Source organism: Podarcis melisellensis (assembly GCF_964234715.1).
Source record: "Podarcis melisellensis genome assembly, chromosome: 12".
NCBI classification, from domain to species: Eukaryota; Metazoa; Chordata; class Lepidosauria; order Squamata; family Lacertidae; genus Podarcis; species Podarcis melisellensis.
In genome coordinates, this window is record NC_138544.1 from 60,721,756 (window position 1) to 60,749,314 (window position 27,559).

A 27,559-nucleotide genomic window follows, 5' to 3' on the forward strand; every position below is an offset into this window, starting at 1 on the left:
GGCATCCAGGGCCGATGGCCATCCAGCCTCTGCTCAAAAACCGCAAGGAAGGAGCGTCCACCCCGTCCATCCTGCACCGGAACAGCTCTTGCGGCCTGAAGCTTCTTCCCGATGTTCTTAATGGCTCGCCAGTGGTTCTTCCGAGGTTCTTAATGGCTCCCCAAGCCCACCATCCTGTTCTCGCAGAGGCCAGCCAGAGGCCCCGTCCGGGAAGCAGCCACAGGAACAGCTCTCCCCTCCTGCGGTTTCAATAAGAGCCTAAGTACAGTGGACGCTCGGGTTGCGATTCGGCGCTTCTGCGCATGCGCAAAGTGTGATCGCTGAAACCCAGAAGTAACCTGTTCCAGTACTTCCGGGTTTCGGCAGTCCGCAACCCTAAAAAACACAACCTGAAACGTCTGTAACCCGAGGTATGACTGTACCCCCTGAAGAACCGGCCGGATGGGGTCAGCAGTGGGTCCTTTTAGTCCGGCATCCTGTTCTCACAGTGCCAAGCCGATCCTTTTGAGAAGCCTCCAAGCAGGATCCAAGCATGAGAGACACGCTCTCCCCTCCTGCGGTTTCCAGCCACCACCATCCAGAAGCAGAGAAGGCAGTGGCGTAGCGTGGGGGGTGCGGGGGGCCCGGCCGCACCGGGTGCAACATCTGGGGGTTAGGGTTAGGGGGAACAAATCCACGGGTTAGGGGGCACAAATTACCGTATTTTTTGCACCACAACACTCACTTTTTTCCTCCTAGAAAGTAAGGGGAAATGTCTGTGTGTGTTATGGAGGGAATGCCTACGGGTGGCATGCCTACGGATTTTCCTCCTCTAAAAACTACTTGCGTGTTATGGTCGGGTGTGTGTTATAAAGCGAAAAATAAGGTACTTGCCCCGGGTTAGGGGGCACAAATTACTTGCCTTGCCCCGAGTGCTGACAACCCACGCTACGCCACTGAGAGAAGGGCCATCCTGGCTAGCAGGCCTTGAAAGCCGCCTCCTCATCCATGAACTTAAAATCATGGAATTGTAGCGTTGGGAAGGACCCCAAAGGTCATCCAGCCCAACCCCCTGCAATGCAGGAATCTTCTTGAACCCTCCTTCCAATCCATCCAGGTTGGTGGCCCTCACTGCCTCTTGTGGCAAGGAGTTCCATAGTTAAACTCAGAGGGAAGGAGGGCTTTCTTTTATTGGTGCTGAATTTTCTCACATTCAGTTTCAAGGGGTGTCCACAAAAATGTGGTCTGATGAGGGAGGGGTGGCTTGGCACATTCGGTGATATGGTGCCCCCCTCCAGTCAGTCTAAAACAGCCTTTCTCAACCTGTGGGTCCCAGATGTTGTTGGACTACAACTCCCACCACCCCTAGCTAGCAAGGTCAGAGCTCAGGGATGATGGGAGTTGTAGTCCAACAACACCTGGGGACCCACAGGTGGAGAACCGCTGGTCTAAAAGGATGTAGGAACAAGGGGGGCAGGCATGGGGTGTGGAGCGAGGCCCCCTTGGCTTTCCAGGGTTTCAGGGCGGGGGGGGTCACCCAGATCTTTTCTCAGGGGTGTGGGGCCCACTTGTAGGATGAAGCTGGGGGCCCCTCTTGGTGGGGGGGGGTCCTTTCCTGGGCTGAGCTGCCTCTTCAAGGGCTGGCAAAATGTTCCCTGTCTGCTCCAGTTCCATTTTTAGCGAGGGAGGGGGGCAGAGGTCCAAGGGGGAGGGGGCCACCCAGGCTGAGGAGAGATGCGCTAAAATTAACTGGCCTCCTTTGGGCACCAAATTGGGACAAAATATTGGCCTTTGCTGGGAAAGCGAGGCAAAGCTGGACAGGGGGAATGTGGGGGGGGTGAGGGGGGAGGAAGGAGCAATCTCTCCTCCCCCCAAGGGAGACAAAGGGAGAGGGGGGGCCATGACTGTGTGTGTGTGTTGCATCTCTTTCCCCAGGTCTTCCACCTAACTCATTTTTGGAAATGGCCTTTTTTTGGGGGGGGGTCCCTCCAGAGCCCCCTCCAGACCGGAAGGCAGCTCAGAGAGGGGTCAGCACCTCCAGGGGTCTTAGCAGGGGGCTCTGCTTGGCTATGGCTGGATGTATTTTGGGGGGCATGTTCCTTGAAAGCAGGTTCTCTGAATCAAACTCACTCACGGAAGGTTTGCAGGACACCCCCTTGCCCCCCCAAACAACCTGGCAGAGTCCAGTTCACCAGGTCTCTTTCTCCATGGCTTAGAGACACCCCCCCTCCCCGCAGACTCAGGTTGCCCACTCCAGAGTCTCCCCCCCAATACAATCAAAGAAGCACAGGTTTGTCGAGTTGGAAGGGCCCCCCAGGGCTCATCCATCCCAACCCCTGCAGCGCAGGAATTGCAGCTGAAGAATCCCTGACAGGGGGATCTGCCATTCGACAGGATTCAGCAGCCTGGGAAAAAGCACCAGCTGTATTTGATTAAAAAGGCACATTTCCAGACCCCAAGGCATCGTTGGGCATTCTTGCTGCAGAATTCCTGATCAATTAATTAGGAATATCTTGATGGGGGGCCTTTGGACAGTTGAAGGGGTGCCCTGGGAAGGCCGTCTCTCTGTCCGGGGGGCTAGATGACCCTTGCCAGCGCCTCTAGTGCCTGAGCCAGGGAGATGGCAGGAAGATGGAGGAATGCGGGAGTTGCAAAACGCACTTGTGGGTGGCGCAAAATTGGCACTAACCCCATCTAGCCCTCCCTGAGAATATGAGGATTGGAACGGCATTCATCGTCTTGTACCTCTTGAACCTGCAGCCTTGGTCAGGCTCCCCCTGGCGACACGGGGCTCCTCTTCCCATTTTACAGAAGTGGAGACTGAGGGCGGCTGCCTTGCCCAGGGGGTCCTTGGCACGGCTTGCGCCAGGGAAACGGACTTCCAAGGAGCTCATTCACCTCCTTCCTGAACATGCCGGCCTTTCGCCAGCTCACCAGAGGAACTGAAACAGACCAGTTGGCTGTGCTCAAGCCTTCCTGACAGACCCTCTTGATCAGTGGGGCTGGGTCCTTCTTGGGGGTTCCACTGACCCCTGGGTGGTGGCCTGGGAGGGGCCATTCTCCATGGGATCCCCCCCCAGGGCATCGTTCATTTCCACTGCATTGCTTCCTCTGTGCTGAAGAGGCTCCTCCGAACCCAGTGCTTTCCCCCCCTAAAAAAATGTTGAGAGGTGCTCTCCTTTTCCTACTCATATTGAAATACTGCCCCTCAGTGAGGCCAAACTTAGATTCATAAAATGTTTAGGGGTATGAGTACCCCAGCGTCCCCCCAGGAAAAAACCACAGTCTGTACCTGACCTTTAGCACCAGATAGATAGATAGATAGATAGATAGATAGATAGATAGATAGATATAGGGACCCACCCAATTTACTTGGCCTGGTTTAGAAACTGAAGGCAGTCAAAATGACCCACACTTGGGGGGGGCTCCTCTGAACGAGCCCCCTGGCGTCCTCTGACCCCTTTCTGCCTGCTTCTGTTGCTCCTTGTCTGCTGTGGGCACAGCAAAACTTTATTTCTTGCATTTCACAAGGGGGTTGGACTAGATGGCCCCTGAGTGTCCCTTCCAGATCTACAACTCTTATGAATTTTTATATCCCGCCTTTCCTGCAGGGAGCTCAAAGTGGCCAGTGTGTTCCTGCTTCCTCCCTTATCCTTACAACCACCCTGTGAGGTAGGTTAGGCGGTGAGGCAGCAACTGCCCCTGCCAAGGTCACCCATGGCTGAGTGGGGACGAGCCTAGTGCTCTAACCACTAGGCAACACTGCCTCTCTGCCCCACAGCTGGACATAGGAGGGAAGGGAAGATCAGGGGGGCAGGACAAGTGCAGGGGCACAGTGTGGTCTTTCCCGGAGTCCCCTCCCACCCCCAAGCAAGCTGCCCCCCATTTCTCGCCCCCCATCCTGCGCCCCTGGCCTCACAGGGCTGGTCAAGTGGGGCCTTTGCCCTCTTCGTAACGTTGGGGGTGGCACAGGGCTCAGCTCTGGAAGAAGAGAGTGCCTCTGAGTGCGAGCAGAGTGGATTTATGGCAACGCTGAGAAAGCCTAGACCTGCACCCCAGTGAGGCCTCTTGAATTCAGCTGCAATGGTTGGTGGAGCATCAGGGAGAAAGGGAGCAGAGGACCGTCTCTGCCTGCCCATCCCAGGGCACAGAGTTCAACTACGGAACTCCCTGCCACAGGAGGCAGTGATGGCGACCAAGCTGGCTGGTTTTAAAAGAGGACTGGGCAAAATCCTGGAAGACGGGCCGGCCGGGCAAAGTGCTTCCTTCCGCTTGCGCCTTTCATTCCAGGATTCACAGTTCAGGCAAGGCAGCAGCAGGGGGCGTACTGGAGCCTTTCTTGAACCCAGAGCCTGCGGGTGACAGAAGGGGGGTTTCCTAAGGGGCTGGAGGGCTACCTGGCTAGGCTGGGGGGCAGCACCCCACACCCCCAGCGCCCCCCCCAGGAGGGCTTTGGCCGCAGGGCTCCCCAGGGGAGAAGAAGCACCTTGATTGGAGCGAGAGAACAGAGGGGAGGCCGAGGGCTGAGCTCTGAAGAAACCAGTGAGAGAGACTGTGTGGTGTAGGGGTTAGAGTCATGGACTAGGTCCTGGGAGACCAGGGTTCGAATTCCGCCTCTCAGCCATGAAGATCCCTGGGTGTGACCTGGAGCCAGTCACTGCCTCTCAGACCATTCTTTATTATTATTAATTATTATTATTATTATTATTATTATTATTATTATTATTATTATTATTGCCTACCCCACAGGGTTTCTGTGCGAAAACGTTCCTCTTCAGCCAGACCTTTGGCCGATTAACAGTCTATGTCCTTTTCAATGTCTTTGGAGGGGGAAAATTATGGGTTTGTTTTGTTCTTGTTTTTATCGTGTCCTTTGTGGTTTCATTCTGTGTTTTTTGTGCTGTGGAGTACCCTGAAAACTCTGGGTGAAAATTTAATAAATAACACCCATAATAAATTGTGGGGATTTAAATGGGGGGGGGGGAGACCTCCTTGAACTCCTTGCAGAACAAAGTGGGAGACACAGGAACTGGACATGTTATTTTTCTAAAAAGGAAATGAAATTGCTTCTCTGGGAGCCCTTTTTGGACTGGGGGGGGGTCTTTACCTTGTGCAATGTGCCAAATCCCGAGTGGGGGGCATCTTGAAGAGGTTTGCCTGGACACATGCAAACCTCACGGAGCTTGAACTGGTTCCAACTTCAAGGTGGGAGATGGAGGGCTGGGGGCAACACCGTCCCTTCTCACCAGCCCCTCTGTCCTGTTCCTGGCCTAGGGGGCAGAGTCCACATGGGAGCAGACCAGACCCAGACCCTCCCCACACCCCGCCTCATGCAGAAAGACAGAACCATAGACTTGGGAGGGACCCCAAGCGGCCATCTAGACCCAGCAAGGCAGGAAAATCCCTGACCGGTGGCCAATGGACCTCTGCTTAAAGCTCTCCCATGAAGGAGACTCCACTGAGAGACCCCTGGAACCAGAAGGGATGCCAAGGGCCACCCAGTCCGAGCCCCCACAAGGCAGGAATTGCAACGAAAGCATCCCAGGCTCTGCTTGGAAACCTCCAAGGGAGGAGAGATGACCATAAGAGCAGCGGGTCCAGCTGGGACCCCAACAACTAATAATAATAATAATAATAATAATAATAATAATAATAATAATAATAAAAAATTATTTATACCCCGCCCATCTGGCTGGGCTTCCCCAGCCACTCTGGGCGGCTTCCAACAAAATATTAAAATACAGTGATAGCTCGGGTTAAGTACTTAATTCGTTCCGGAGGTCCGTTCTTAACCTGAAACTGTTCTTGACCTGAAGCACCACTTTAGGTAATGGGGCCTCCTGCTGCTGCTGCGCCGCCAGACCACAATTTCTGTTCTCATCCTGAAGCAAAGTTCTTAACCCGAGGTACTATTTCTGGGTTAGCAGAGTCTGTAACCTAAAGCATATGTAACCTAAAGCATATGTAACCCAAGGTACCACTGTACGGTAATACATCTAACATTAAAAAAACTTCCCTGAAGAGGGCTGCCTTCAGATGTCTTCTAAAAGTCTGGTAGTTGTTGTTGTCTTTGACATCTGGTGGGAGGGTGCTCCACAGGGCGGGCGCCACCACTGAGAAGGCCCTCTGCCTGGTTCCCTGTAACTTGCCTTCTCGCAGCGAGGGAATCCCCAGAAGGCCCTCAGAGCTGGACCTCAGTGTCCAGGCAGAATGACGGGGGTGGAGACACTCCTTCAGGGATACAGGACCGAGGCCGTTTAGGGCTTTAAAGGTCAGCACCAACACTTTGAATTGTGCTCGGAAACGTACTGGGAGCCAGTGTAGGTCTTTCAAGACCGGTGTTATGTGGTCTCGGCGGCCGCTCCCAGTCACTGCCTCATTCTGGATTAGTTGTAGTTTCTGGGTCACGAGCAAGCAAGCAAAGAAATCTCTGGAAAGAGCTCAAGGGCCAGAGCTCCGGGTCAGAACACCTTCTTGGCATGCAGAAGGGCCCTGGTTCAACCCAGGTAGGGCTGGGATACAGACCCCTGTCCAAAACCCAGGAGAGCCATTGCTGCCGGTCAGTGTAGGGAATGCTGAAGTGGACTGGCCCCAGAGCCGGACTCAGGAGAAGGCAGCTTTCTGCGCCCCTAATTCTGAGCAGACATTTTTACGGCGATTTTTTGCTATTACGATGTTCCCAAACCAAAGTTAGTTCCGAAGTGGCTCCCAGTCAAAGGGTCCCCAAACCGCAAGGACAAGTGTCCTGCCTCTCCAGACATCTGGGGCTGCCACTTGCAACAGCTGTGCTCCAGATGTGGACCTGGCCGGGACGGGCGGAAACTGTTGCCCAAAACATCTGGAAGCCACCAGGTGGGGGGCGGCTACCATCAAACCCCCACAGCAAAATGCCTAGACTACTGGCAGCACACAAATTAAATACATATTTTTAATTGTAAAAAAATCTTAGAATTGTAGGTTTGGAAAGGACCCCCCAGGGCCATCTAGTCCAACCCCCTGTCATCTAAAGCTTAACGGAGCTGTATTAGGAGCAGCATAAGCATCAATCAGTCCTCACACCATCAGTCTCCCTCCCTCCACAAAATGTATCACAATACAGCAATGTAGATAGAGCGAAGGTGGGAGGGGGCACTTTTTTCAGCCCCCTCCCCAGTAACTGCTCCCGACGTTCCCCACTAAACCAACTGCTTGGTCATGTCCAAAAGATGAATGTCGGCCTCCCTGCAAGATCGTAGCCCCCGGCACAAGGCACAGTCTGCTGGAGTTGCCCATTAATCGAAGGGGGGGGGGACTCTGGAGAACCAGGGGGCAGGATCTGATTGCAAGCGGAGATCCAAAGAGCCGGGTGGATGGAAGGGCTACATCAGGGAAAGGAAGAGAGACACTAAGGAGGAGGGGAACCAAGATCCCCCCCCAAAAAAATTGGTTTAGCAACACTTTTGGACTGCATGGTGATGTGTGTGGGGGGGATTCATCGCCAGCCATGGGGGGCTAAAAGGAACTTTAATGCACATTCTCTCAGCTTCCCCTTCCAGTTTGCACGCACTGATGCTAAAGGCGACAGTCAACAAATCTCTGCTCAGAGTAGACCCATTTGAATTAATCACCATGATGAAGAGAGGTCCATTGGTTTCAATGCACCTACACTGAGTAGGATGTAGCTGAACAGCACCCAAAGAGTCAGGGATGGTCTCGGAATACATGCCTCACCTCTGCAACAAAACAGCGCCAATGTCCCTCCTCTGTTTTTCATGGGGGGATCGGTATGTGAAGCCCCCTCCCCACCCTCATGGCATGTTCTCTAATAAGGCACTAATAATAACAAGGCAATAATAAATAATACCAATCAGTAATGATAGTAATAATACTCTCTGCTCCAGAGAATGACCTGCCCAGCTGCCCCCAGAAAGCCTTCATCCTGAACCCCCAAACTCTTCACTCCCCCTTTCCTCTGCAACCCCAAAGCAGTTCTTCTGCCTGGGGAGGGGGGCAGCAGGGGTCGCCTCACCCAGCCCCCTCCATGCGCAGAGGGATCTATGGCTCCCTGTGGCATCGCCGGCTGGGCCAGGCATCACTGAGTGCCCAGCTGGTGTCACATAAATATTTGGGAGCAACAGTTGGATGCAGATCAGGAAACAAGGTCAGGAAAGGGCGGGCCAGGGTGTCTGCAGAAGACCGGCAGAATTCGCTTCTGGTGCCCTGAAGACCCTCCTTCTGGGTGCCCCCCCCCAAAGTGCAGGGGTTCGGGCAAAGAACAGCACAGGGGACTCCCCTCTCTCCCAACCCAGAACTCACCAGAACTTCATGAGCCCCACACCACCTCCCCCCGGAGCCTCTGAGCGCGTGCAGAGTGCTCTCCCCGCCCCACTCCTATCCTCGGGAGAATCAGAGCCCCTCCCCTCTGGAAAGCCCCCTGGCGGGCTGCCCGTCCCGCCCCCCCACAGCCCCCTACCTCCTGTGCCACCAGGCTGGAGATGCGCACCGCCCGGCGCACTCGAGCGTTCTTGCCCTCCGGCTGCCCGACGCCGCTGTCCTTCCTGCCCTGAGACATGCCCGCTGCAGCTACGATCCTGGCTCAGGGCATGGGGCTCAGGGGGAGGGGGCTGGGGGGGGTCTGGCCGCCGCGCCCCTCCGCTGCCGTGGGGGGTGGCGAGGAGGGCAAGGAGGGCGAGAGGGAGGCAGCCAGGCACCTCACCAGCGGAGGCTGGGCAGATGGGAACAGATGCCAGGGTCTCTCCCTCCCTCCCTCCCTCCCTCCTTGGCCCACCCACGGGGAGGCCCCGGCTGGCCTCCGCCCACTCGCTGCCAGCCTCCCCCCCCGTCCCCCCCCCGGCTCCTCCTTGCTCTCAGAGCATCCTCACACCCAGCTCTGCTCCAAGGAGGGGAGAGTCCATCTGCTCCGGCAACGAGCATTTGGAGAGGGAGACTGAGCGAGAGCGCGCACCCAGCCCCACTCCCCAGCCCCAAACGGGGAGATCTGTGCTGGGGAGGGGGCTCCTTAAGGCATACCCTCCCCATCCCTCCTCTTTATTCCCCGGCTCCTGAATCAGTCCGCTCCGCAGCCCTGACCGGCTCCCGGGGTGGGGAAACTGAGGCACAAGGCAGGAGCACCCCACCTCCCCGCTGTGAGCAGCTCTCCCCTATTCTCCAGAGGCACCTCCGGCCCCCAGATCCTTCCCCGCTCCCGCTGCGCGGTCCAGTCCCCGGCCGGGGGGGCGCACCTCGGCCGGGCCCCCCTCTGCGGCACGGGGGTCACCTTGGAGCGCGCCGGGAGACAGAGGCGCTGCGGGCTTCCCATGCGGCTGCTTGGCGAGACACCCCCAGCCCCCAACTCTCCCTCGCTCGCTCTCCGCCCGCCCTCCAGCCGGGACTTATGGGGCCATAAAGTCGGAGAGGGCGCGTGCGCAAGCAGCCCCCGCCCCACGGAAGAGGGGCTTCGCTCCAGCCCTTCGGGGTCTTCTCCTGACAAAGGGAGGCAGGAAGAAGACCATCCATCCATCATCCGCGCCGCCTCGCCACATCCTTAGGGGGCGCACACCAGCAGCCCCCATCTGGGGCCAGGCTCGCCTCAGCCCCGGCTGGATCATAGCGCAGCCCCGTCGGAGGAAGCAGCCTCAGAGCACCAAGTTGCTCTGCGTTGTCCACACACGGGCCGGCAGCATCCCGCCGTTCAAGCTGCCCCCTTCGTCCCGCGGAGCAGGGGCTCTGCAGCCGCCAAAGGAATAAAGGAAGGCTCCAGCCCTCCTTGTTCCTCTTTCAAACAACTCAGCCGGTGTTCAGAGGCTCTTAGGGGAGTCAGAAACTGGACTTTCCCAGCCTTCCCTGGAGTCTGGAGATGCCAGTGGGGGCTCTGGGGGGGGGGAGCTTCTGCATGTCAGGCCCCGGGATGCCCCCCCCGCTCCCACCCACCCACTATATGCACTTTGATTAAGCAAGGACAGAGGGAGGCAAAGGCTGTCTGGAGGGGATTAGGAGCCTGGAGAGACGCCCTGGGGCTGGGGAGGCGAGGAGGGGGCTTGTTAAGCCCCTCTCCCCTCCAACTTGCTGTCCTCATTGCTACTGCTCCACACTGAAGTGGCACAAAATCATAGGACACCCCAAAGGCCATCTCAACCACCCCCTGCAATGCAGGAGTGACTGGCCAAGGATGAATAGTTCCTGACAAAGCTCTGGCCACCCAACCTCTCCTTAAAAACCTCCAGTGAACCTTCTAGCCGTAGAACCGTGTACTTAGAAGGGACACCCCAAAGGCCATCTAGTCCAACCCCCTGCAACACAAGCATTGCAGCCACAAGGAATGACATGGTGCCTTTCCCATCTCAGCCGCTCCCCACCTGGAACCAGGCCGGAGACCCTTCAGAATCAGGGAAGAGCCTCGAGGCCCAGGCGTGCCTCCGTGGGGCAGGGGGCACCTGGAGCAGAAACTCGGCTCTGCCCTGCATCCTCTTCTCACAGGGGCTGAATGCCTCCAAGAACCTAGTAGCCCAGATAGACTGCCTCTGGGCCTGGAGGCTCCATAAGAGCCTAAGGAGAGCCAATGGCCTGCCCAGTCCAGCCTTCTCGTCAGCGGCGCCAAGCAGGTGCCCATTGTGGGCCACCTCAAGCAGGATTCGAACACAGGACCATCATCTCCCTTCCTGTGGCTTCCAGCAACTGTGGGAGGGAGTTCCACAGTTTAACTCCACGTTGCATGAAGTACCGTATCTTTTGCTCTATAAGACTCACTTTTTCCCTCCTAAAAAGTAAGGGGAAATGTGTGTGAGTCTTATGGAGTGAATGCAGGCTGCGCAGCTATCCCAGAAGCCAGAACAACAAGAGGGATTGCTGCTTTCACTCCCTCTTGCTGTTCTGGCCTTTCCTCTGTCCTGGATCTCCCGGCATTCAGCTTCCCAGGATGTTCAGGACTTTGGAGAGAGGGAGGGAAACGCTTCTCTCTCTGCTTCCTCCACGCCAGGCCTAATCTGAAAACCCCTCCATCAAATCCCCCTTAATCACCTTTTCCCAAATGTGCCAACCTTTCTTCGGAGGGAGATGCTTTAATTACCAGCCTGTTCCTCTCTCTCTGCCCAGCCTGAGTGCAGGTACTCAGGGGAGCTGAGCCCGCCAGGCCCTGGCAGGATGCCAGCCTCATCAGGCCAATGTGCACACTGCTCTTGATGGACCCATCGCTGGCTGCCGCGAGGGGGGGCGGCGGACGCACACCTTGGCAAGCGCACCACAGCCCCTCCCCACCACAGGGCGCAAGGAAGTGGCCTCATTCTGTCTGGACCAGTTCTGCGGGGGGGGGGGGAGGAGAGCCAGGACCCTGGGAGGGGCCAGAGGAAGGGTGCTGGGGGGCGGCAAGGCGGGGCGAGAAAGAGAGATGGGGATGGAGCTTCCGATAGGATTTTGCATCCTCTCACTCACAGCCCTATTTTTTTGGGGGGGGGGAGCTTCCTCCTCCTCTTTGCCCTTATCAGTGTGGAAGTGGTTGGGACAATCCAGCCAGATGGGTGGGGTAAATAATAATAATAATAATAATAATAATAATAATAATAATAATAATAATAGGTGGGCAACTTTCCCCTAAGTGTTTTCATTGTTTATTAGTTACAACTATTATTGTGTTTATTCATTACCTGCTCCAGGTCCCAGGCCAGGTTCCAGCATTAAAAAGGGTTTCAAATGGCAGGCAGAATTAGGGCAAAGCTCTAGGGGCCTGTAGATCAGTGGTTAGAGCGTCTCCTTTGCATGCAAGATCTTGGGTTTGACTCCTTATGTCTTAGGGCAGGGGTCGGCAAGGCTTACCGGCCATGGGCTGGATCACTCCCACGGAGATCGTCCGGACCGGCACAGCACAACACTGGAAATCGTGCCTGCGTATGTCCACGACACCAGAAATCACTTCTGCGCATGCCCAGATGACTGAGAATTTACAGTTTGGTGAGTCATCTTTAAAACACCTTCCTGATTGTTCAGGACTAATTGCAGTCGTTAACAGGTTGACCAGACCCACTGAGCCTGCTCCTGCTGCCCTTCTGAGTAATACCCCTCCCCACTCTCCCACTATATATAAGGGTCTGGGGACTTCTGTTTCCGTGTACAGTGGTGCCCCGCAAGACGAATGCCTCGTAAGACAAAAAACTCGCAAGACGAAAGAGTTTTTCGTTTTTTGAGTTGTTTCGCAAGATGAATTTCCTTATGGGCTTGCTTCGCAAGACGAAAACATCTTGCAAGTTTGCTTCCTTTTTCTTAAAACCGTTAATGCCCAGGGTGCATTGCTTGAAGAGGTGCAGTTGCGACTTGACTTCGAGGAGCAACTCATAGCACGCGGTGTGGAAGCCTTTTTTGAGGTTTTTGAGGACTTTGTGGATTTTTGAAGCTTTTCCAAAACTTCTTTTGCAGCCATTTGGTAAGTTAAACTTTTAAAACTTTTTTGGGGGGTTTTGGATTTTGGGTTGGGGTGTTTGGAATTCAAGGACGGTGTTGGGGAGGGGTTTGCAAGAATCTGGAAGCTTGTGGTTTTTTTCCTGAATTTTATGATTTTTTGTGACCATTGGGGCACTCTGCTGTTGTAAAAAAAAAAAAGATTTCTGGGTTTGGATTTCTGTGTGGTGGGTGGCTGGGGGAGTAGTTGAGAAGGGGTTTGCAAGAATCTGGAAGCTTGTGTGTTTTCTAGGAGGTTTGGTGCTTTTGAATTCTTTGGATGTGAAGCACTGATTTTTTTTGGGGGGGGGGTTGCGAAGGTAGGAGCTGTGCTGCCATGGGGCCCAAGAAGACGGCTGCGCAGGAGCAGGCCTCGCTGGAAGAGGAGGAAGCAACTGAGGAACGGCTGTCCTCCAAAGAACTGAGGGACATTTGCCAGAAGTGGAAAGAGGTGCATGATTTTGCACAGCGGCACCACCCTGACAAGGACCTGGCACGTGACCTTGTGAACGCTTTGGATACGACGCTCATGTCGCCATTCAGGGAGGTGCTGAAAAGGTGGATGAAGCAGCAGACCATGGACAGGTTCTTCAGCAAGAAGCAAAGAGTGGAAGAGGAACCTTCTTCGAGTGGTCCCCCAGAGTCTTAGAAAATGTATGTACAGAACAGTACACTTTGGTGATTTTTAAATGCTTTTCTGTCATGTTTAGAAACTTAAATTACTGTTCCTTCAATTTTTGAAATGCTCTTTACAGTATGTGTGACTTTAAAGAGCACTTAATAAACGCTTTTTGTACCAAATTTGGCTTTGTTTGGACTTTTTTTGACCATAGGAACGCATTAATTGGTTTTCAATGCATTCCTATGGGAATCCGTGCTTCGCAAGATGAAAAATTTGCAAGACGAAAAAACTCGCAGAACGAATTCATTTCGTCTTGCGAGGCACCACTGTATCTGAAGAAGTGTGCATGCACACAAAAGCACATACCCAGAACTTAGTTGGTCCATAAGGTGCTACAGGACAATTTTTTTATTTTTAGTTTAGAAAGAAGTTTACCTAACCACCAGTATCTGCACAGAGAACGTGTGTGGACAGTAGCCTCTAATATTACGGCATCTTCAGGTAAGGATGGAAAAGAGAATCCTAACTTTGAGTCCAAACCTAGACAGCATCTTAAAAAGCAGAGACATCACCTTTCCAACAAAGGTCCGTATAGTTCAAGCTCTGGTTTTCCCAGTCGTGATGTATGGAAGTGAGAGCTGGACCATAAAGAAGGCTGATCGCCGAAGAATTGATGCTTTTGAATTATGGTGCTGGAGGACACTCTTAAGAAGACATGGACTGCAAGAAGATCAAACCGATCCATTCTTAAGGAAATCAGCCCTGAGTGCTCATGGGAAGGACAGATCCTGAAGCTGAGGCTCCAAGACTTTGGCCACCTCAGGAGAAGAGAATACTCCCTGGAAAAGACCCTGATGCTGGGAAAGATGGAGGGCACAAGGAGAAGGGGACGGCAGAGGACGAGATGGTGGGACAGTGTTCTTGAAGCGACCAGCATGAGGGAGGCAGTGGAAGACAGGAGGGCCTGGCGTGCTCTGGTCCAGGGGGTCACGAAGAGGCAGACATGACTAAGCGACTAAATAACAATGAAACCTTGAGTCTGAATGGGACTAAATTCCCCACCCCACCCCCCAGCACAGAAACTGCCCCCAGCTGCTTCCTAGCACCTCGGATCGGATCCGTGCGCCGATTCACAGCCCAGAGGAGGAGGAGCCCCTTCTGCAGAGAAGCTTGAGCCAAGCTCCGTCCGGCTCTCTGGGTCACTTGCTTTGAGCGGATTCCTTTTATTTCGGATTGAGCTCCCCGTCTCTCCACTAAGATGGCAGAAGAGCAGCAAGACCTGCTCTCCCTCCTTCCGCCCTCCTCGCGGCCTGGAGATTCTCACGAGGAGCCTGGCAGCCACGCGAAGGACGTGCGAGGAGAGGGAGGGTCATATTTTACGGGGAAGGTTCTTGCAAGCGAGACGGAGGGAGAAAACATCTATAAATCCCGCCAAGCATTTTAATACGGTTCCCCCTCTCTGGCTGCAGATCTTCCCTCCATCAATTTCCTGGAAGGAGAGATGTGCACTTTCTCTGAAGGACACTCTAATTTCCCTCATCCCACGGAAAAGCAGCGGCAAGAGAGGCACTCTGCACATGGCCCAGAGACACCCCTGCGTTCTCGGCCCAGGAAGCAGACCCCCAGGCTAAGCCCTGGCTTTGAACCTGGGACAGGAGACATCTCACCCCTGGGCAAAAGGAGCGTGCGATGACCTCACCCCTGGCAGAAGGTCTGCAAAAACTCATGCCGGAGGGGCGGGGAAGGAGTGGTGCAAAGAAGAGGCAGGCATGGGGGCTCCATGGGCTCTCCCTAATTCCGTCACACCCAGCTCCCTTAACCAGACAGAGGCAGGAAGGAAATCACAGAACTGTAGAGTTGGAAGGGAACCCCAGGGTCATCTAGTCCAACCCTCTGCAAGGCAGGAATCCAAACTACAGCATCCGTGAGAGATCGGCCCAGTGGACCTGAAGGAGCATCTCCACCCTCATCGTTCTGCCCAAAAACTGAGGTCCAGCTCTGAGGGCCTTCTGGCGGTCCCCTCCCTGCGAGAAGCCAAGTTACAGGGAACCAGGCAGAGGGCCTTCTCGGTGGTGGCGCCCACCCTGTGGAACGCCCTCCCATCAGATGTCAAGGAAATAAACAACTATCTGACTTTTAGAAGACATCTGAAGGCAGCCCTGTTTAGGGAAGTTTTAAATGTTTGATGTTTTATTCTGTTTTCAATCTGTTGAGAGCTGTCCACAGTGGGGGAGTATAAATAAATTATTATTATTATTATTATTATTATTATTATTATTATTATTATTAGCCACTGGACCTTTGCCTGGCCATCTCAAATGGAGGAGAGTCCGCCCCCCAGTGAGGGAGTCTGCTCCCCTGTCGAACTGCTCTTGCTGTCAGAAAGTCCTTCCTGATGTTTAGTCGGAATCTCTTTTCTTGCACCTTGGAGCCATGGGTTCAGATCCTGCCCTCTGGAAAGGGCAGCAGAAAAGAAGCGAGCTCCGCCCTTCAGATATTTGAAGGTGGCTCTCGTGTCTCCTCTTCTCCAGACTCAACGTCGCCAGATCCTCCGGTGGCCAGGCTTAGTCTCCCAGCTGCTCTCCACATCGTCCCTGATCCAGACTGCCAGAGCATGAGCCGCAAGGCAGCGGAGGCACCCAGAGATTTTTTTTGGGGGGGAGCAGAGACCTCCGCTGCAGGAAGGGGGGAGGACCCCCTCATCACACTCACACACAACACCCCCGCCTGTAGCCAAGCCAACTCTGACACCCCCAAGACGGCAGCAGAAGAGAAGGATGCAGAGGGAGGCGCAGGTGGGCTTGCAGAAGTCAGGAAAAACGGGGGGGGGGGGAGGGAAGCAGAGGGGCATTTTGTCCCCCCTCCTATTTCCCAGCCTGCTGGATCAGGCCAGTGGCTCACCCAGTCCAGGATCCTGTTCTCACTGTGGTCAAATACTCCTAAGAACCTCAGTCTAGATCAGGGGTCAGCAAACTTTTTCAGCCGGGGGCCGGTCCACCGTCCCTCAGACCATGTGGGGGGGGCGGACTATATTTTGGGGAAAAAATAAATGAATTCCTATGCCCCACAAATAACCCAGAGATGCATTTTCAATAAAAGCACACATTCTACTCATGTAAAAACACGCTGATTCCCGGACCATATGTGGGCCAGATTTAGAAGGCGATTGGGCCGGATCCGGCCCCTGGGCCTTAGTTTGCCTACCCATGGTCTAGAGATAGACTGCCTCTGGGTCTGGAGGTTCCACAAGCACATCAGATGAGCCTGGATGAAGGCAAAGGGGGTCCATCTAGTTCTGTTTTCACAGGGGCCAACCAGATGTTCCTGCTGGAAACCCACCAGCAGGATTCAAGCACAAGAGCAACTTTCCCCTCCTGGATAGGAGCCCCCCATAGCCCCCTCCCCCTCCATGGATTTATCTAATACGCTTTCCCAAGTCATCCAGTTGGTGGCCATCACTGCCTCATGTGGCAGGGAGTCCCACAGTTTAACACTTAGATGCAGAAAGGAAGAGCAGAACCTGGGAGAGAAACCCTCCAATGCTTGGAACGCCTTTTCTCATAGAGGATACACAAACATATGCAGAGGGCATCCCATCTCCCTTCCCGACCCCCAAGGATTACTTTGAGCCATAGGAAAGTGTCAACGCTTGGGCGCAGGGGCCCGATCCACTGAGGTGCCATGGAGACCTCAGCGTAGGCAGGGCCTGCATTCATTTTGAATTATGATTTTACTTATTCGCATTGTTTTGATTAATGATTTGTTGCAGCTGTTTGCTTTGTTTTACTGCCTTTGACATTATGGTGCTTACATTCCCCCCGCCCTTTGCTGTTGTGATCATTGTGAGCTCGACATTTGTTGCTGGAAAAGCAGAATTCAAATCCTAGAATTGTCGGAAGGGATCCCAAGCGTCATCTAGGGAAGCCCCCAGGAGTGCAGCAATATTAAATCAAGATAAAACGTAATAAAGACTAACGATGCCTTCATCTCTTCCTCCGCAGCCTCTATGGGGCCCTAACGTAGCTACAGAATCAAAACTCAGAGAGAGACCCCCCAAAGGGTCTTCAAGTCCAACTGCCTGCAATGCAGAACTATTAAATCAAAATCAAATGGAATAAATAGCTGGAAGGGTCCCTGTCCCTTCTCAGAGACAGCGGCTGGGGCCTCTGGGCACCTCTGCCAGCCCATGCCAGGCCACCCCTGGGTGTCTCCGCCTCCAGGTCCCGCTCGGCCAGCCTACCTGGGTGACCTTCTCGGTCACGTTGTGGGTGCGATCCTTCAGCTTGCTGGAGGCAATGATCTCCTTCTCGTTGGAGGGTGAGGTCAGGAAGGCCTCTGCCTTGAAGTCCACAAAGTTGAGGGTGATCTGGGGGATCTTGCTGATGGCCCGGTAGCGGATCAGGTCCGAGTCGGAGGTGGAGTTCAGCAGGTGGCTGCGGACGTTGTTCATGGCGCCTGCCGGGGACACAGAGGCCAGGTGGGAAACCCCAGAGAGCTTGCTGGCCTCCTTCTCCGTCCCTCGGGACCCCTCTCTGCCCCCCAACACACAGTGGAGCCTCAGATCCGGGTCCCAGGCTCAGCTGAGCCTCCAGGGAGACAGACTAGAAGGGGCTGGATCAGGCCCAAGGGGACCCACGGAGTGCAACCTCCTGCTCTCAAAGGGGTCACTCAGCTGACCCCATGGGAAACCCACAAGCCGGATTTGAGCACAAGAGCAACACTCTCCCCTCCTGCGGTTTCCAGAAACTGCAGTTCAGGGTCTAACAATCCTGGACAGGAGCCGCCAGCAGCCCTCTCCTCCTCTGCCCAACCCTCCTTCAGAGCCATCCCAGCTCCTGTGGCAGGGAGTTCCAGAGGTTAACTGTGCTGGGGTGCTCCAACCCTTGGCCCACAAATGGTAACATTTGAGAAAAACATCTTCAACTCTGCAATTTACTTTTTATGCCATGCACTGCTAGCGAAAGCACAAACAACTGTTGGTGCATTAAATCTGAAGGAGCGTCTCCACCCCCATCATTCTGCCCGGACGCTGAGGTCCAGCTCTGAGGGCCTTCTGGCAGTTCCCTCCCTGCGAGAAGTGAGGTTACAGGGACCCAGGCAAAGGGTCTTCTCAGTGGCGGCACCCTCCCTGTGGAACACGCTCCCATCAGATGTCAAGGAAATAAACAACTCTCTGACTTTTAGAAGACATCTGAAGGCAGCCCTGTTTAGGGAAGTTTTTAATGTTTGAAGTTGTATTCTGTTTTTAGTGTTTTGTTGGGAGCCACCCATAGTGGCTGGGGAAACCCAGCCAGATGGGTGGGATATAAATAATAAAATTATTATTATTATTATCAATCTAAATTCCTGCCTCGCAGGGGGTGGATTAGATGACCCTTTGGGTCCCTTCCAACACTACAGCTCTAGGATTCTACTACTTGTCCATTTAAGTATATATATTTAATTAAATCTATTGATTGTGTTGGGGCGCCAACTTGGGCCCCAGATCATGGGTGCTCAGTGATGCTGACGTCACGTGACCTCGTGGCCCCTGGAACTGGGGGCCCTGCGAGGCCTCAGGCGCTGTTTCCAAGGCCCCCGAGGCTTCGGACGGGAAGCAATGCCCAAGTTTTTTTGGGGGCCCCAGGGACGCCTGGAGTTGGCACTGGTGGGTTGTGTATGTGGAACCTATTGTGAGCGCTTTAATTTGCGCTAGGGAGATTCCACGCCGAGTGTGCCGAAGGACCCACATAGTTGGAGAGACTGGAGCGCCCTGACCCTGCTGTGGGACCGAGGGGCAGGCAAGACCCTGCGCCCCCCCCAGCCCCTCTTCTCCCTACCTGTGCTGGCGTGGCGGCTGTGCCCGCGGCCCTTCTCCCCCTCGCCCTTCATGGCCTCGATGTCGTCCACGGAGGAGGCTCTGCGCACGCTGTAGAAGCTCTCCCGGGAGCGGGAGCGAGTCAGGCTGCAGTTGGAGAAGGAGGCGTCCAGGTTGAGGCGGGTCTTCTCGGCCCGGGGGGAGGAGTGGGTGACGGGCGGCTCTGAGGCCCCGCCCCCCTGGCGCTCCATCAGCGCCTGCCGGTCCTCGGGCTCCCCGCACCCCAGGCAGTTGTTGTCCAGCGAGGAGGTGACCTCGTCCAGCACCACCGACTCGCTGCTCTGCTTGCAGAAGTCCACCACCACCACGGCCTCGTCCGGGTCATCCTGCGGGAGAGACTGTTTGCTGCCCGCCAGCGCCAGCAGCGCCGGGAGCTTCAGGCGGAAGGACTTGCCCCGACCTGGAAAGGGTTAAAAGTTGGAGGAAGGTGTTAGGGGCTGCCCCCTCCCAGGGAGAAAGGGAGGCCCCCTCCCAACTCACCCTGGATGAGGCCCCATTGCAACCCTTCCCAGAGGGCGCCTGAGAAATTCCCCATCAAGAGATACTTCGGCTGGGATTCAGGTCTTGCCCTGGGTTGGACTAGATGTTCTCTGGGGGTCCCTTTGACTCAACCATTCTAGATTCTAGTCTTTTCCGCTGAACGCTCTTTGTCCTCTGTAGGGTTCTGAGATTTCTATCACTTGTGGTGGACGTGTAAGGTAACAAAATCATTTTGGGAAATGATATATAATGAAATGAAAAAAGAAAGTTAACATTATATGAGACAAATAATAAATGTTGGAAATGTAAGGGAAAAAAGGAACATTTTATCATATGTGGTGGGAATGTAAAAAAGTAAAGAACTTCTGGGAAATGATATATAATGAGATGAAAAAGATGTTGAAATATACATTTTTTTAAAAACCAGAAGCAATTTTACTTGGTATTATAGGTCAGGACATTAATAGGCAAGATGTTAATTTGTTTTTCTATGCAACAACTGCGGCAAGAGTATTGCTAGCCCAGAAATGGAAACAAGAAGAAATTCTGATGAAAGAAGAATGGCAGACGGAATTAATGGACTCTGCAGAATTGGACAAAATGACAGGAAGGATTCGAAACCTGCGGGACCAGATATTCACAGAAGATTGGAAGAAGTATATGAATTATTTTGGAAGGAGAAATACAAGAAGCGTTTCAAAGTAGGAAAAGATAGAGATATTGGTTATGAGTTTGAAATGTAACAGGGAAAATAAGAAATGCATACTATGAGACTAGATTGGAAAATTTTCAGACAGGATTGATGGAATTCAAAAATTGAATAAGATGTAAAAGTATGTTTAATTACTGTTGAAAATGATATGTTAAAAAAATAATAAAAATGTATATTAAAAAAGTAAAAAAAAGTTAAAATTTGTTTAAAAACCAGAAGCTTTCCTATTAGGAATTATAGGTACAGAGATTCCAAAAGACCAGAAAAGACTATTTATGTCTGCGACAACAGCTGCATGGATGCTACTAGCTCAGAGATGGAAGTCAGAAATAATCCCGACTAAGGAAGAATCGCAAGCCGAACGGCTGGACTTTGCCAAAATGGAAAAACTAACCGAGAGAAGCAGGAATCAAGAAGGACTTTGAAAAAGAATGGGGGGAAATGTAATTTACTTAGGAGACCATTGTAAGCAAATCAAAAGTTTAGTTGGACTCTAAGAAGCACTTGTAAAGTGACAAAGATTATGAATAATTTGAAAAAGGAAAATTGTGGAGAACGTCCGGATATGTAGATTTCTGTTACAAGGACCCATGTAGGGGATGGGGGGGGGGGAGTCACGAGATTCAGAGAATCTCATGAAATGATTATATAAATTGTCTGAGTGCAAATGTGTAATGATAAAAATGAATAAAAATATTTCATAAAGAAAGAAAGAGAAATTTGCTCTTTGTGAACCTTTGTGGGCAGTTCTAGCTCTCAGGGCCGCTTTTCACAGCTTAGCCCCCTCCCTGCCGCCTCCCCAAGGCCAAACCCCAGAGAAACCAGCTCTGCCCATTTGCAGGAGGAAACAGCTGGGCACAGGACAGATTGGCCGGTCCTGTGAGGTCACTAACCCTTCCCCTCCCCAGAGCTCCACCTCTGACCAAATAAATGTCACTTTCCGGCAGAGAAGCCATCAAGGGTGGGCAGCCCCTCTGCAGCCGAGGGCGAGGAAGGGGGCAGGCAGGTTGAGACAGCATCCCTGGAGGAATTGGGCAGCCCAGGGTGGGCAGGAGCCCCAGCGGGAGGGTGCAGTGGGGGGGGGGGCTCCTCCAAACCACTCAGGGCTGGATTGACGTATAAGCTAAACAAGCTCTAGCTTAGGGCCCCACTCTCTTGGCAGCCCCCCAAATAAATTAAAGGGAAACACTGGATGTACATTTCCAAAATATAAGATAAATAAAACCTACATACATCAACTGTGTTTTGTGTTGTGTAGACTCCTATGATGTAAGTCATGGGCCCCACCTGCTAGCCTGTTCCCTAAAATATCACTGGCAATTATTTCACTATTAATATACTTCTTCTTAATTGTATTTCACTATTAATATACTTCTTCTTAATTGTATCTCAGTCCAACAATTGCTTTGATAAAATACATATTTGTGATGTGCAAATGGCTTTAGATACCTATTAGGTTCATAAATTACCATCTAGCAGGGCTCAGCAACCTTTTTCAGCAGGGGGCTGGTCCACCATCCCTCAGGCCATGTGGTGGGCAGGACTATATTTTTTTGGGGGGGGAATGAATTAATTCCTATGCCCCACAAATAACCCAGAGATCCATTTTAAATAAAAGGACACATTCTACTCATGTAAAAACATGCTGATTCCCGGACCGTCCGTGGACCGGATTTAGAAGGCGATTGGGCCAGATCCTACCCCTGCCATATAGCATTTATTCAACACAAAAAATAGTGGCAATTTGTTGTTGACAAAGGACAGGTGGACATCGAAAGAAAGGGCCCCATTCCCTTCAGGAGCTGAGGGCCTCCTCACCCCTCCGTCTGGCCCTGAGACCACCCCATGTTCCACCTGTGTATGGGTTGCCTTAGAGCCTTCTGGGGTGGGAGGGGAGAGGGGGTTGCAGGAGGGTGACACCCCCCGCCCACACATAGGGCCCCCCCTACCTGTGGGCAGCCAGGCGGCTGGGGAGACCCAGTGGTTGGTGTTCTTGACGGGGCTGGTCAGAAGGTCCCTCTCCATCACCACCTCAAAGTTGAGGATGAACATGATGACGGAGCCATCCTCGTTCTTGACGGGCACCACGTCCACCAGGCACAGGAAGCAGCTCCCTGGGGGGGGGGCAAAGGGGCAGAAGAGAAAGGGGGGGTCAGGTTTCAGAAAGGAAGAGACAAGAGGAGGGAAGTTTGTAAAATGCCGTGCAGCACCGAGAAAGCAGAGAGAGCAGCTCTTCTCCCTCTCTCTGGAGACGAGAAGCAGAGGCAGACCTAGGGCCCCCTGGCATTCTTGGCATCCCGCCCCCCGGTCCCTCATGTCCCTGGAGCAACATTCAGAACTACTCATATTTTTCGCTCCATAAGACGCATCTGACCATAAGATGTACCTAGTTTTTAGAGGAGGAAAACAAGGGAAAAAAATACTCTGAACGAAACAGTGGATGTATGATTTTTGTGGTTCCTGCTGTGGCCACAGACATGTGATCGGATGGTGAATTTGGGGTGACCCAATGCAAAAATCCTGAGGATCCATGTAGATCCATTCTTTGTAACCACGTTTTTGCGCCACTGAGGCCCCCTCCCAGGCAGCCTCCTTTATCTCTAGCATCCCTTATCTCTCTCCCGATCAGCGGCTTTGTTTCAACACCCACTTCCCTCTTTTTTTTAAAAAAGAGCATGATCTGCTTTTTGCCCCTGGGCCATTCAGCTCCAGGGACCACACATTCGTTCCATAAGATGCACAGACATTTCCCCTTACTTTTTAGGAAGAAAAAAGTGCGTCTTATGGAGTGAAAAATACGTTAACTGGGCGCCAGTCACATTGATTTTGCAAGAGGCAAGCAGCCTTTTGCGAGGAAGCTTTGATGTCTGCTGGCCAGGTTTGGCGACTACCATCTCCATCTGACTGGCTGGCGATCCTGCTGTGCCAGGCAGCTGGCTTGCGGGGCAGCATGGCACCCAAAGAAACGCCTCCAAGGGTGCTGCACTGCTTGGTGAATCAACTGATCGGCAGGGTGCCTGGGCATTCAGTTGTAGCAGCCGAAACCCACCTTTAAGGTGTCATTTGGCTCCTAGCTTTTCTAGTTCAGCTTCTAGCACTGCCTTCGAGAGGCTATTAAGAGACTGATATCATGATATGGACTTCAAGCCAACTTTACACGATATATCAATATATTGCCCAGCCCTAACGGTCACCAACCTGGAAGGCTTGAAAAGGGGATTAGACAAATTCAGGGTCCGAAGATTCTTGGGTGGGTGTGCTTTAAATGCAACTTTCCCCTTTCTTCCAATTTACCTATTTATCCAGATTATTCATCTGCAATCAGCCCTTTGTCACAGGGTGCTTGACAAGTCATAGAATCATAGAGTTGGAAGAGACCCCAAGGGCCATCGAGTCCAACCCCCTGCCAAGCAGGAAACACCATCAGAGCACTCCTGACATATGGTTGTCAAGCCTCTGCTTAAAGACCTCCAAAGAAGGAGACTCCACCACACTCCTTGGCAGCAAATTCCACTGTTGAACAGCTCTTACTGTCAGGAAGTTCTTCCTAATGTTTAGGTGGAATCTTCTTTCTTGTAGTTTGGATCCATTGCTCCGTGTCCGCTTCTCTGGAGCAGCAGAAAACAACCTTTCTCCCTCCTCTATGTGATTAAAGTGATTAAGAATCCACAAAAACCCACAAAATCCATTAAAACAACAAGAATCAATTGCCACAATCCAAACACCCTCCCAAATAGACATGTGTCTTAAAAAAAAAGATTAAATTTTAAATATTTATAGTAATTGCTTGAAATGTAATGAAACCATTTTTTTATATATATAAAAAGGAGCAATAAAAGCAGCCAGCTACTAGAGGATAAGGGAGAGGAGATACAGAAAACAAAGAAATATATTGAACACATTGGAAAATAATTGCAGAGAATATTATTAAATCTCCAGTTTAAGAGGGAGCTGTTTGGGGAGGGGAGTCTGTCCATTTTCTTTAGTTTTCCTTCTCAGGGGAAATAACTGACTGATGATCCTTATTTCCGGATCCCACAGACTGATGCTGGCATCCTGGTCCAGCCTGACAGGCAGCTTCTCATGTCTTGTGCAGAGGAAGATGGAGAAAACTTGCTTTGCATTGCCCTGGAGGGGAGGACCCGAGTGACCAGAAAGGAGAGCTTTTGCTGTGATTTCTGCATTTCAGGGGGTTGGGCTAGATGACCCCTGAAGGCCCCTTCCAACCCCAGAAGTCAGTGATTCTGTGATTCGCTGGAGGTCCTTTAGCAGAGGTCGGATGATGGCCGGTCTGTCTGCAATTCTATGATTCCAAGCGGATGCCCACAAATCCTATGGAAGGCCATCCGCTCCTGGCACCAAACCTCGCTGCGGGAGTAAGGGGGGCCACCACCGACTTGGCAGACTTGGCAGCGTCAGAGGCGAGGAATGTGCCCGCAGGGTGGCAGCGCCAGGAACCCAGTGAGTTGGTAGGGCAAGCCCTAATCCAGGCACAGCTCTTAACAGCTGCAGCACTAATCCCGCAGGCAGGCGTGAGGTTCTGGGCTCAGGGAGCCCCCTCCCCACTCCTCCGCTGGCTGCAGGGGGATTATCTCACTGAGGGAAGCGGGCAGAGGGGGTGCCAGGCCCTCTTCAAGGCCCAGGTCTCGCTGCCCAGATACCCTGCCCCTTACGTGGCAGCAGACTTGCGACGTTCCTGCCGCAAAACGTGGTCCCAAGTAGAGAGGAAAGGTGGGGTTCTCCTTCTGTGGGGGTGGGAGAATGCAGGGCTCAATCCTGCCTCCCTCCAGGGGAGGGCAGAGGCCTCCACAGGCATGGCAGGCGGGGGAGGGAGGACAGTTGTACTGACCTCATTTTCAAGGGATTTGGAATCTTGCAATCTTCTGGGAATCTGCTTAAAGACACTCTGAGCCCAACCCCCCCCCCCCACCCAAGGAGACGGCAGAGCAGCTCAGCCCCAGAGTCAGAACTGCAGAGCTGGAAGGGACCCCAAGGGTCATCCAAACCAACCCCTGGCAATATAATAATATTATTATCTCCCAACAGAATATTAAAAACGTGGTGCAGCCGTCTTTTCCATGGGTTTGCCCAATGCTCTTTTAAAAGCACCAGAGTTGGTGGCCATCCCTTATGGCCTATTGGGACATGATATATAATGAAATGAAGGGGGGAAATTAAGTGGCTTTTCCCAAGAGGTCAGAAGCCTTCCTCCTGGGGATACTGGGCAGTGAAATCCCAAAGAAAGCGCCGACTCTATTTCTGCATGTAGCCACAGCAGCAAGGAATCTGTGCAGAAGGGGAAGGATGAGAGAATCCCCTCAGAGGGAGAAGGGCTGGTGGAAATCATGGAAGACGGAGAGGGCAAAACTGAGGGCACCAAAAAGAAAAACAAAGCAAGACTCTGTCAAGGAGAATTGGGAACCTTTCCTGGTATATTTAAAAAGTAACTGTTCACATGAAAAGTCCACAGCGGCGTTTGAAGTCTAAGATTTCTAGCTTGGCGGAGAGTTTCCCTTCAACAATGTGTAGGATTGTGGCGATGAAAATAATAAATAGATTTTTGGATGGGTTTCTGGAAGATGCCTGTGCGTGAATTTGCTTTATGTCTGGGGATCAGAGCACGCTGACCCGTGCAGTCTCCGCAGTCAGGCTCTGTTCTGATGGCATGCGTATCACAACGACCTTCACAGCTGTTGTAACATACCGCTTCTTATCATCCGCCTGTTCTGCCACTGAGGACTTCTTGGGTCATTCTTTGTCTTTGACCTTCCCTTTGACCTTACGCCTTGGGTGACCCTGCTGGGAGTACGAGACTCCCGATTGCCTCGCTCCCAAGGGTCCTAGGAACGTGCAAGCCCAATCATCACAATCAGCATCATCATTTATTATCTATACCATGCCTATCTGGCTGGGTTTCCCCAGCCACTCTGGGTGGCTTCCAACAAAATATGAAAAATACAATAAAACATCAGGCATTAAAAACGTCCCTAAACAGGGCTGCCTTCAGATGTCTTCTAAAAGTCAGATAATTATTTCCTTGACATCTGGTGGGAGGGCATTCCACAGGGTGGGCGCCACTACCGAGAAAGCCCTCTTCCTGCTTCCCTGTAACTTCACTTCTTGCAGTGAAGGAACCACAACAAAGCCCTCGGAACTGGACCTCAGTGTCCAGGCTGAACAATGGGGCTGTTCAGGTATACTGGGCCAAGGCTGCTTGTTGTTGTTGTTGTTGTTTAGTCGTTTAGTCGTGTCCGACTCTTCGTGACCCCCTGGTCCAGAGCACGCCAGGCACTTCTGTCTTCCACTGTCTCCCGCAGTTTGGTCAGACTCATGTTTGTAGCTTCGAGAACACTGTCCCACCATCTCGCTGTTTAGGGCTTTAAATTTCAGCACCAACACTTTGAATTGTGCTCGGAAATGTACTGGGAGCCAATGTAGGTCTTTCAAGACCGGTGTTCTATGGTCTTGGTGGCCGCTCCCAGTCACCAGTCTGGCTGCCGCATTCTGGATTAATTGCAGTTTCCGAGTCACCTTCAAAGGTAGCCCCACGTAGAGAGCATTGCAGCAGTCCAAGCGGGAGATAACCAGAGCATGCACCACTCTGGCCAGACAGTCCACAGGCAGGGAGGGTCTCATCCTGCGTACCAGATGGAGCTGGCAGACAGCCACCCTGGACACGGAATTGACCTGTGCCTCCATGGACAGCTGTGAGTCCAAAATGACTCCCAGTCTGCGCACCCGGTCCTTCAGGGGCACAGTTACCCCATTCAGGACCAGGGAGTCCTCCACACCTGCCCGCCTCCTGTCCCCCCAAAACAGTGCTTCTGGCTTGCCAGGATTCAACCTCAATCTAGGTAGTGATGATCCCACGAGTGAGCCGACTATTAGCCACGGATAGCATAGAAGACCTGTCCTGCACTGCAGTGATGCAGTTCTGCACTATGGCCACAAGGTGGCGCCCCTGCCTTAGTGCTGCCATTGGCAGCCCTGAGAGCTCAGGGCAGAGAAATGCAAAATTGTTGTCTCCCTGAATTTTGGAGTCAGAGGGGGACTTCAAGGGTCATCTAGTCCAGAAAATCCCAGCTAATCACAGTTTCATCAACTAATTGGTTTGGTCAACTGGTTGAAATCTGAAACATCAGAAAAGCTGTTCTTTCCCCGCAGGACCATTAACCAGGCAGCAGATTCAAGAAATGTTTATTTTAGGAAAAGGCAACCCTACAGAGTTTACAAAAAGTAGCCCAGAGAGCAGGGCATGGGGGACGTTTGGTCTGCCAGATGTTTAAGAGCATCTGAAGAGCCTGCGGGATGAGGCTAAAGGGGCTCCCACCACATCCAGCCCCCTGTTTTCACAAGGTCCAACCAGATGCCCAAATGGGAAACTCAGAAGCAGGATCCGAGCCCCAGAGCAACTCTCCTCTCCTGAGGTTTCCAGAAACTGGGATTCAGCAGCAGAGCTGCCTCGGAGGGTCAGGCAGAGGGCAGCCACGCTGGTCAGGAGCCA

At 52.7% G+C, this 27,559-nt stretch overlaps 1 protein-coding gene across 1 annotated transcript in view; it reads right to left on the minus strand.

Annotated features, from left to right (window-relative positions):
* KCNH2 (potassium voltage-gated channel subfamily H member 2) overlaps positions 1-27,559 on the minus strand; it is a 78,869-nt gene that overhangs the window by 24,631 nt on the left and 26,679 nt on the right. The window contains exons 3-5 of the mRNA XM_081931522.1: positions 22,005-22,169; positions 18,826-19,263; positions 17,247-17,461 (exon numbers count right to left, since the gene is read on the minus strand). Coding sequence (XP_081787648.1) covers positions 17,247-17,461; positions 18,826-19,263; positions 22,005-22,169 — 818 coding nt within the window. The remainder of the gene's footprint in view (positions 1-17,246; positions 17,462-18,825; positions 19,264-22,004; positions 22,170-27,559) is intronic.